This window comes from Haliotis rubra, unplaced genomic scaffold, assembly GCF_003918875.1.
Source record: "Haliotis rubra isolate DU_JTF1 unplaced genomic scaffold, ASM391887v1 Scf126, whole genome shotgun sequence".
Taxonomy (NCBI): domain Eukaryota; kingdom Metazoa; phylum Mollusca; class Gastropoda; order Lepetellida; family Haliotidae; genus Haliotis; species Haliotis rubra.
Window position 1 is genome coordinate 304,825 of NW_025765181.1, and position 11,907 is coordinate 316,731.

At 39.4% G+C, this 11,907-nt stretch overlaps 1 protein-coding gene across 1 annotated transcript; it reads right to left on the bottom strand.

Annotated features, from left to right (window-relative positions):
• Positions 1–560: 560 nt before the first annotated feature.
• On the bottom strand, positions 561–11,411 carry LOC124266474 (TNFAIP3-interacting protein 2-like). Its single transcript, XM_046701264.1, is given in 10 exon segments — positions 561–3,150; positions 3,746–4,145; positions 4,457–4,549; positions 5,638–5,862; positions 7,065–7,271; positions 7,771–7,842; positions 8,316–8,491; positions 8,494–8,656; positions 9,957–10,451; positions 11,302–11,411. Coding segments are annotated over 8 exon segments (1,686 nt in total). The 5' UTR covers positions 10,356–10,451; positions 11,302–11,411; the 3' UTR covers positions 561–3,150; positions 3,746–3,794.
• Positions 11,412–11,907: the final 496 nt, after the last annotated feature.

Genomic DNA, 11,907 nt, shown 5'->3' on the forward strand with positions numbered 1-11,907 from the left:
TATTTCGAACACTGCTTATAGTTTGAACGCTGAACGTGTCAGCTTGATGATAGACTTAACAAACACCTTTGGTACCTTATGCTTGTACCACAAAGTTAGTACATGTACTTTGACACATCTTTCATTTAGAGACATTAATGGGTGAGTTTGTATTTAGGCTACTATAAACACTATTCCAGTGATGCGTAGTCTCAAATGTCTCCACTTTGGTGAAACCCAGGAAATGCGCTTGGTGCTGACAAACCGGGAAACATCACCAAGGTGAAACAAGGATCAAATCCATGCACACATTCCTGTAAATCATAAGGGTGCAACTCTGCAGTGAGTGAATTAGTTTACTTTTATGCCGCTTTTAGCAATATTTCACCTATATGGGCTTCAGACACTGTACCTATGTGGGGAATTGAACTCAGGTCTTCGGCATGAACGCTTTAACCAATAGCCTACCCCACCACCGTTCTGCAGAGCAGACCTCAGATGACTGGACCAACCATGACAGTTTTAGAACATAAATCACACATAGCATTAGAAGAGGATTGAGTAAAGACACACAGAACAAGATCGTGATAGTTTCTTTTATTTAATTTATTTCAGTAGTAACAAAATCATATTCCAATTTTTACCTTGATTGTAAGACTAATTCGTTGTTAATTGTCAGTTTACTGCATAATTAATGAAAACCCACACTTGGTTGAAAGCATCAACTCCAAGCCTTGCTGACTAAGAGATACAAGATATCTCCAGTGTATAGCACTAGGTAAATGCATGTGGACGTAAGCAAATAGTGCAAGCCTTGTTATATGATTTAATACAATTGTTGTTTCTCATGATGTTAGTAAATATAGAATGATTACTATATAGTGTCCAAACCTTACAAAACAAAGGCTGACTTTTAGTACACTTCTTGTACGTAATTTTCATCATGGGTAAGATGAATCGTAAATAACCATTTTGGGTTCACATTTTGATTGTATACACATGCCTATTAGGTCAAACTTGATATCAATGTAAAAATGTCATTTTGAATTTCATGTAGGAATTTAAAATTTATATAAATGAAGGACTCCATGAACTTGATTGATGCTTGTTTATATTTGTGATTAATTTCAGATCATGTGACAGACCAACACTGATTACACAAATGAAACCAACATTCTTCTCAAACCGATGAAGCTTGACACAACAGTTTCACTCCTGAAATTACACGATATTGAATTTCCAAGAACCTTCTGATCAGTGGTAATTAATAGCTTTTATTTTAAGGCATGTACAATAATATTCAAGGAAATATTCCAGTGAAGTAGAAGTAAGCTTTTTAACAGTATTCCAGTTACACAATAGAAACAGGAACTATATATGAGTAGTTTAACCAAACATGTCACAGTCATGTGAGAATGAGGAAACGCCATTTGACATGAGTCATGTTCATAAACATACAATAATCATGATAATCATAACCTGCATCGCATGAGTAATAATTACAAACGTCATAGACAAAAGTTTCCCTTCAAACACTGACTACTCTTGAAAGACTGAAAATCTTATCTTTCCATGAGTAATTATAGATTACATCAAACTCATTCGTAAGAAGCAGGGATTGAGTTTAATGCTCAATTGAACAGTATTTCAGTTATATCACAGCATGATGGCTTGCTTGATGTGAGAGAGTAGAAATGCAGGTGCTCGACATGGTGTGGTACTGACAAATCTGGATTTGAACCCAAGATCATAGGTTTCTGCCACACCTAAGGGAGACAACTCTTGGCATAAGTTGACTGCCTGCCTTCCTAACGGGGAGGAATGCAAGTAAAAAAACGTGAAGTTGCTACAATTAATACTAGTATATGAAATTTGAACACTAATAACAGAGAAAGGAATAACATTATAGTGTATTCATCAAAATAACCATGACACAACTGGAAGGGGAGATCTGTTAAAATATAGTATCTTAAATTATGTGGCATAAATATCACAAGAAAGGCAAACAAATATACAAAATCCAAATACTTTTGCACGTTTAGTTTCTCATATAAAACATATGTACATGTGTTCTTGAATATCGCAAAATCTTACGACACGTCAAAGCAAAGAATCGACAAAGGCATTGCGTCGAAGTGTTGCTAATAAAATAGAACTGATATTTACAAACAAAGTTCACCATATTCCAGTACTTTCATACTGTTTTACAACTTTGGTCATCAGGAACTGACTCAACAAGACGTTTATACTATAGTCATTATGAGTCACGTTAACTGATTTAATCCATACTGTTTGACATCAATCACTTCTGGTTTCCTCTGAACAGAACCTGTCCTTAAGCATATTGATGCAAACCCTATAAATAGCAAGAAACTTTTGCCAAAGATATCTTTATACTTCATGTTTATAACTTGTGTTTTTCATGGTCGCATTAAAGAACCAGCCTTTAATGTGATCTTAAATTTGCAAAATTTGAATCAGTAATAGAAAAAAAAAATTCAAATGAAATATCCGATAATAATGTTTTTCACAACTTATTATAACTTACAGTCGATATTTGCATATGTTTAAGATAACAGGTCAATCAATGATTATAATCATCATAATCAATCATCACGTCAAGTTATTCACAGCTATATGTCTCAATATCGTAGTACATACATTATACTACAGTTATGCCTACAAGCTCTTCACATTTAGAAGCTGGTCTGATGAAGAGGAACACTTTTATGGATAGAAAATTTCTTTATTGCAGTGGATGCAACTTCTCAATGTAGATCCTAACACCGTTATCACTTGCTTGATAACGGTGTTAGGATCTACACCGAAATGTTGCATATTTTGCAATAAAGAAGTTGTCCATCCTTAAATAGCCTTCCTCTTCAGAGCTTCATGTCTCAATATTGCAGTATATATACATGCTATATGCACTTCATAATTTACTGCCATAAGAATTGGCATACCTCCATTCCTAGAACGATTTCTAACCCAAGAACATCCAGTTGGCTTCCGAAAACTCCCCTCATGCCAGCCAGTTACTGCAGAACACTGTCTCAGGAAATGTATACACAACATACCACTATACCCAAGACCACCCATGACTTGATCTTGACATTTGAACAGACACACAACACACCTTGACATGTGTCAGTGAACTTGCACACAACACACCTTGACATGTGTCAGTGAACTTGCAAATAACACACCTTGACATGTGTCAGTGAACTTGCACACAACACACCTTGACATGTGTCAGTGAATTTGCAAATAACACACCTTGACATGTGTCAGTGAACTTGCACACAACACACCTTTACGTGTATCTGAACTTGCACACAACACACCTTGACATGTGTCAGTGAACTGTGAATTGCACACAACACACCTTGACATGTGTCAGTAAACTTACATGCAACACACCTTGAGATGTGTCAGTGAACTGACACACAACACACCTTGAAATGTGTCAGTGAACTGACACACAACACACCTTGACATGTGTCAGTGAACTGACACACAACACACCTTGACATGTGTCAGTGAACTGACACACAACACACCTTGACATGTGTCAGTGAACTTGCACACAACATACCTTGACATGTGTCAGTGAACTGACACACAACACACCTTGACATGTGTCAGTGAACTGACACACAACACACCTTGACATGTATCAGTGAACTTACAACACACCTTGATGTGTGTCAGTGAACTGACACACAACACACCTTGACTTGTGTCAGTGAACTTACACAAAACACACCTTGACGTGTGTCAGTGAACCTGCACAACACACACTTTGACATTCAAAGTTATTCACAACAGATTTCCATGTGCTCCAATAACTTATCCTGCTCTTCCTCAGAAAAGCCCTGACCACACTTTGGACAACACAGAGTGTCTTCCTCCTTCTTCCTCAAGGCCGGTTTAAACAGAGTGGGGTCCGCCCTCATGACAGGAAGACTCACTGGCCCGGAGGCTAAGAATTTAGGAGCATGATGAGGCACACTGGGGCTGGTTGGCGATCGGGAGGTGATCAGTTTTGGGCTGATGTCAGGAGTTGTTGTCATAGGTAGGTTGCCATCAGTCTCTGTCACATTGCTGCCGTCGGTCACAATCAATCCCCGTCGCTGCGGCCACCCACGGGCTTGAAGCTGCGGAGACTGACAACAGGAATAATATCCATGTATCATTAGTGTGTAACTGGACGTCCCATATCATTAGACTTGGTAGAGAAACAAATGAATCTCATGAACAGTTTCTAATAAGATCAATCAAATGTGAGTGCTGATGTAGCAGAATGTGGAGTTATTCCACAGATAACATCCTTATCTTGTTAGTATTTATAATTTGACAAGGCATCCAGCTTCGGATGTAGAGGTAGATAACAGCTGTACAGGTATATAACAGCTGTACAAGTAGATAACAGCTGTACAAGTAGATAACAGCTGGGATATTTACGAAGTGTACATACCTCTTGTGCAATGGACTGGTGCCGGCTGTACATCTGAGGTTGTCGTGGTACTGGAATTTGGTTTGCTGTTGGGAAATACCTCAACTGATTATTCTGAAACAAGAAAGCTGTGATGTACAATGTTGTCGCAGATGGAGCAGTAGCTTCAAGGCATGGCTCTTGTCACCAGTGTGTGGTGAGGCAGGGGTACGACTGTGGTATGGTTAGGGATTGATGAGAACGTGCTGTAACGTTAGCGTATGGTGAGGGTATGGTGAGCTTATATCAGTAATGGTGAGGGAAAGTGAGTTATGGTGTGCATATGCTGAGTTATGGGGACATTATGCTTAGTTATGGTGACAGCATGGTGAATTATGGTGAGTTACGGTGACATTATGGTGAGTTATGGTGACATTATGGTGAGTTATGGTGACATTATGGTGAGTTAAGATGACACTATGGAGAGTTATGGTGACATTATGGTGAGTTATGATGACACTATGGAGAGTTATGTTGACAGCATGGTGAGCTATGTTGAAAGCATGGTGAGATATAATGACAGCATGGTGAGTTATGGTGACAGCATGATGAATTATGGTGACAGCATGGTGAGTTATGGTGACAGCATGGTGAGTTATGGTGACAGCATGGTGAGTTATGGTGACAGCAGGGTGAGTTATGGTGACAGCAGGGTGAGCTATGGTGACAGCATGGTTATGGTGACAGCATGGTGAGTTATGGTGACAGCAGGGTGAGTTATGGTGACAGCAGGGTGAGTTATGGTGACAGCAGGGTGAGTTATGGTGACAGCAGGGTGAGCTATGGTGACAGCATGGTGAGTTATGCTGAGGGTATCATGAGTTATGGTGAAGGTATGGTAAGTTATGGTGAGAGTACTCTGAGTTATGATGAGAGTATTGTGAGTTATGGTGAGTTATGAAGGTATGGTGAGTTATGGTAAGTCATGGCGAGAGTATTGTGAGTTATGGAGAGTATTGTGAGTTATGGTGTGAGTATACCTATACAAGCTGTCATTAAACACAATCACAGATTACAATAATATCAAAAACTTCAAATCAGCTATTAGAACTTCAGTTTGTTACAAAATGAATACAAAACACTGATTTTAATGGCAGGATCATAAGTTGACAAGGAATTTCTAAGCATGCAAAACATCCGGTTAACCAGATGGCGTCACCTACCTCGACCCGTAGGTTGTTCACCTCCTCCTGCAACAGGTGAGCTTTAGCTTGAGCCTTGGCGCGGTCCTGTCTCTCCGTCTCGAAGTCCTCGGTACACACCTGTATCTGTGCCTTCAGTGCCGCGATGGTCTCCTGGTCTCCGTCTCCTGACATCATCCTCAGCTGTTGTATCTCCATCACCTGGCTGCCAATGGTTGCCTCTGATGTTTCCAGCTTCTCCAACAGCTGAAGTGAGCAACTTGGAATTAAGACTCTATTGGTCTTGGATGACATCCGTTTGTTACCATGACCACAACTCGAGAAGATCCGGGTTACAATTAGTCTTCAGCATCTTATGCTTGTCATAAGGGACGACTAATGGGATCAGGTGGTCAAGACTCGCTGACTTGGTTGACACATGTCATCATATCACAATTATGCAAATCAATGCTCATGCTTTAAATCACTGGATTGTGTGGTCCAGACTAGTTTATTTACAAACTGACGTCATACAGCTGGAATATTGCTGAGTGTGACGTGCAACAAACAAACCAACAATCATGGCTACAGTTAAAATAGTCATTTGACCTCAATAGTGTTTCGGGTATATTTGATCATGATAATATTAGTCTGTGGTAAACCACTGGCGATTGCCAGCTAAAGCATGTCTAATGGGTTCACACTGGTTTCTTGATACCATATCACCATAATAAATATCAAGAATGTTTTTAAAGAAAAATTCAAAATTAAACAGATGTACGTAAAAAAGGCATGCTTTTGTTTGTTTGTTGTTTAATGCCGCACTCAGCATTATTCCAGCTTTATGGCAGTGGTCTGTAAATAACCAAGTCCGGACCAGACAATCCAGTGATTGACATCATGAGCATCAATCTATGCAATTCTGTGGATGTCATGTCTTGCATATCAATGAAATGAATAGCAATAATATTTGGCATTTCTACATAATTTAAATCAAACAATAAAAGTTGATTAATTTCTACTGCTAATTTGTAACCTTTCAATCTGACATTTAGTTGTGCATCGTCATTAGGAGCTTCCAACAAGTATGACTACTGGGTATCCTGTAATAGTGAGTGAGTGAGTGAGTTTAGTTTACGCTGCACTCAGCAATATTCCAGCTATATGCTTGCGGTCTGTAAATAATCGAGTCTGGGCCAGACAATCCAGTGACCAACAGCATGAGCATCCAGCATCGAACTACACAATTGGGATACGATGACATGTGTCAACCAAGTCAGCAAGCCTGACCATCTCATCCCGTTAGTCGCCTTTTACGACAAGCATGGGTTACTGTAGATCAATTCTAACCCGGACCTTCTCAAGTTGGGTAACCTGTATACTACAATGGGAACTAGTATCATGACTATTTAGAGCAACTCATCATTACAAACAATAAATAATAAACTCTCATCATACTTAAAAGCTACCTGTTTCTTATCATTCTCCATCTTCTCCAGTTTCTCCTTGGCAGTGACGAGGAGATTGTTGAGCTGACGTTCCCTCTCCTCCGTGATGCGACTCTCTTGGCTGGACTTGTAACGCTGCTGGAGCTCACGGTAGTTGCTGTTGAGCTCCTGGGTGTAGCGTTCACGGTCGTTGTTGTAATCCTGCCACCGTCGGTTCATCTCCTTCAACTGTAACAACCACATTACAAACAGCTCTTAAGATGGATTCCTCCAATTAGCTCAAGCTTAAAAAATTACTAACTAAAAGGAACCTCTTTTAGGGACCGTTCATAATGATGGCTAGCGGGTGTGATGATGATTTTAAGGGGGGTTTACCCATTTTGTTCTGGAGAGCTAGGGGGGGTCATCAATTTGTACATAAAAGTATGTTTAAAATTATGCTTAGAAATAATGGGAGGGGGGCATTGATTTTGTACATGACATGTGTGTGTGGGTTGGGGTGGGTTGGGTGGGTTTTTTTTGTCACTTATTTTGTACATAACTTTTAGGGGGGTCATTCACATTGTACATGCTTCTCCATAAAAATCATCATCAACCCCCCTAGCCATAAATTAGGAACGGTCCCATATCGGTAGAAAATCTTTATTTTTATTTTTATATTGAGAGCGCGTGGTGTCTTAAACCATGAATGTTAAGATTTCTCAAATAATGAGAAATGTAAACTTACAGTTTTTAGTTCTTCTTTCAATCGTGTGTTCTCTTCTACTAGAATATTGCCATCAGGTGTATCTTCAGACTTCTGAAAAAAGAACCCAAAACAGGTCATTCTTGCATATGCTCACAAAAGATACATTTTCAATAAGAGAGATTTAACCTTTCTGTTCATTATTCTTTGCCATAGACTGTATGTAAAGGTTATGCTTGTATTTGATCACTAAATACAGATGTGTAAAGATAGTAAACTTCACAAACTGAAAAGGCTACACTGTCTAATCACTCATCATTGTGTCATTGGACAATTTTTAATGCCTATTTGGACGTAAGTAACTCATATAAGTTATGGTAAATTACCTGGCATCTATTCACTGCATAAAATCAGTTGATCAACTTTTTGCATTTCCTAGAAATTGTACGTGAAAGAAGTGGCCTCGCCATGATATTTAACATAGGATATTTTTTATGGTACTTGATCAGTTGCAAATTGATGATGAGTTTGGCTAGTTGGAAATAGCTATGGTTGAGCGTGAGAACAAAATAAGCCGCATCACTCACTTGATTAGATTTGACCTCTGTGACCGGCACTTCCTGTTGGGTGAAGGTCACCTTGCTCTGCTCAGCATCCTCCAGCTTCATCTCCAGCTGCTGACACTGCAGCACGAAGTCCTTGAGCTTATGTCGGAGACCGGACACCTCTCCAGACATGGACTGGCAAAGGACGTCCTGGGTCGGGAGTTGGACTGAAGCTTGTCGATGTGCTCACGGAGTTGACAGATCAGTTTGTCTTTTTCACTGTCGGAAGACTGTAACATGTTTTCAAGGTCAGCGACCTTCTGAATCAAGTTGTCTTTCTCAACTTGCAGACTCGAGCTGACCCCTTGGACTCTCTCTATTGTCTGAAATAGACAAAAAAGTAACTGAGAAACAACATAGCATTCAGCGATTTATCTAGGATTTCACACCAAGTGCCTACATAACATAGGACATTCTTCAAAATTCTTGCTCTCAAGATAGTGACCACAATCAAGATATAAATCCTTGGCATCCATGTTATTTTTTACCTCTACTTGTGAAGCTCATTTTCAAAATAATTAATGCTTGACAAAAAAACGTATCATTCTAGAAGGTCAGAAGTATCTGTAATGAAGTCCCAATTAGTGCTGGAGTGACCGATTGAATAATCAGTCAATTGATCGTTCTTGCTTGTGTCAGCGATAATCAATGAGCTTTGGAGACCAATTGATATTCCTAATAAATTAAACATAAACTTAAATCAAGGCATAAACAACTGAAGCAGTTTCCTGATTCCAGTTCCTGCATGTCTCAAATCGGTGCCTGTTTCATTATGATTGTGTCCTTTTACTGCCCACATGAGTTTTGGGTGGGGTTCACTATTTCAATTGATTATGGACCGATTACTGAGCTCCGATTATTGATCTGCATATTGTGAATAATAACCAGCACTGATAATTAGTCATTAAAATTCCAGTTATATGGTGGTCTGTAAACGACTGAATTTTGAAAGACTAGCCAATGATTGATGTTATTATCATTGGAAAACACACTTGAGATACGAATGCACAATTGGTGTACAAAAGAATTCTCAACAACCTTTATTTACTAACGCCTAGCCTCTGATTATATATATATAATTTTGATAGTAACAAATAAATCCATTTAAATTGAAAAGTAGTCCCAGTGAGATGGGAGACTTAATAATAATAATAATGTGTCCATTTATATAGCGCCAAACTCCACACTAGGTATGTTCATAGCGCTAACAATCAAGGCACAGCACATTATTACCCCGGATAACCCAAGCTGCCTGACAGGCGCTAGAAGGTTATAGTCATATGACTTTTTTCCACCAGGTACCCATTTTCCTGCTGGGTGAACAAAGACAATTTTGAACAAACTCACTTGCCTCAGGTGAGACCACATGTGTCGCATGTGCTTCATTTAACATGTTTTAGCCTTGAGAATTGCAGGGAGGGCTGGGCAGAAGGTAAAATAATATGGTTCAGGGACTGTGAGATAGACAACAAGCTTTGTGACTTTCAATTCAACTATAGATGCAATACATGGTCTCCATGTTTCAAATTATGATGAAGTATTAATGATTTCATTTCATGAGGGTATAGTATATACAAAACTGCACCAAACAATACATATCACTATCACTGCAACAAACCATACCTCATGTAATTTGGTCACATCCTCAAATCCACCAGACATGCCAAGCAGATTCCGTAACCTTGCATTTTCTTTGGCTAAATTGTCTAATATTTGTTTGGATGTACCAGGAATAAAGAGTTCATTTTCTTCAAAGGTCACACTATTTGACAGCCCATGATTGGCCAGCCTGTTCTGGAGATTTCTCACAGCCGTCTCCAGTGCTCGTTTTTGATTTTCCAAAGTCGTTATCTGTTGTCGTGACTCCTTCAGTAAGATGGACACAGTCTCAATGCCTTCCTTCCGTATCTTCTGAGACTGCAGGCTGTGCTGCATCTCCCGAAACACCACCTTCATGTGCAGCAGCTTTTCCTTGTACCAGTCTCGTTCCTGCTCCACCGTCAGCCGAGAACCACATTGCATTGTGGGATACTTCCGGTTCTCCTTTTCCTGACATGATGTCTGTGATCTCCTGGCCAACTCCCATGGGATCCTGTTGTCCTTCAGTGGCTATAGCAACTGCAAACATAATAAAAATGATGATGATGAGTAATTAAATGAGTTAATATTTTAGTGTCACATCTGCAATATTTCAGCCATATCATGACGAGAACAATCAATAAATCTGCAGATAAAACCCTGTCGTCAATGGACGGGCCCCAATGGACAGTAAAACTACTAGAGCCTCACATACATATCATGTGTTCCGATATGTGTTCTGATAATAATTGTGTATATCCTGGTGCTTTTTTCCATTACTAGATATCTGTGTTCTCTTCAGAACCCTCATTTGTTTTCACCCTTCAGAGATCTAAGATTGGGTATTGTATGGCAGAGTGAGTGAATGAGTTTAGTTTTTTTCCATCGAAATGATCGATTTTAGCAATATTCGAGCAATATCACGATGGGGACACCAGACACATTGTGCATGTATGGAATCGAATCCGTGTCTTCAGCGTGACGAGCGAAGGCTTTAACCACGAGGTTACCCCACAGCCCTTCTATGGTAGAAGTATGTAAACAGGCCAGTCTCAACAGCAAAAATTGAAGATAATTGTCAAATTATTATTTTTAAATTCACGAAAGAGGATGGTGTTACAACAGTCAGATTGAAGAGATCCAGAGATGTAATGACAAACGAAGTCTTATTGTCTTGAATTACGTGGCAAAACATGTTTCACCACGAACATGAATGTGTAGTACCTTGGACGAGAGACCAATCTATTATTACTAATTTTAGTATCTCAGCTTCGACCGATGTCTGTCGTTTCACACACGAAGGAAGGCATAATTACACACAAATGGGATACAACCATAGTTCCTTATGGACCTTGAATATATGGTATGGACAACAAATGTTATGTATTACCTTTGTCTGCGGTTTTATAAGTTGAATGAAGCAAAATACGCTTAAGTGCAAACCGAAAGCTGTCAGGGTTTGGCTCAGCAGTCAACATACATACAGCGCATTTCCGGGGAAATCCTACCACGTGACTTAAATAGTTACTCTGATTGGTCAATTTTCTCCAATGTCGGCCATCCTTTTCCAAAGGGGAATCCCCTAGTTAGACCGTATCGACAGAAGTAATATAAAATTACAGTCATATGATATTTTGTGGTTTCTTTCCGTTTCGTTATCTTGTTTCATCGTTTAACACATGAACAAGATAAGTCATAGACTCTTGTACTGAAAATACGCGTAAAGCTATAACTAGACACCGTCTTAGGAAACTTACATAAAGTCTAGAAAAATTCCCCGAATGTTCCCGAGTGCTTTCGTTATCGAACTTTTGACGTGTCCGCTCACTTCTGTCTCCAAAAAATTCCTAGTCCGGAAGACTTAAAAAGGACAACCCTTGTCACAAGATCAGCATTCATCACATGTCTAGTGACAACTGAGAAACTAGTTATCTTTCATAGTTTGTTCGTCATATAACAGGGAGACTATATATTGTACAACTGTTACTCTGTCAGT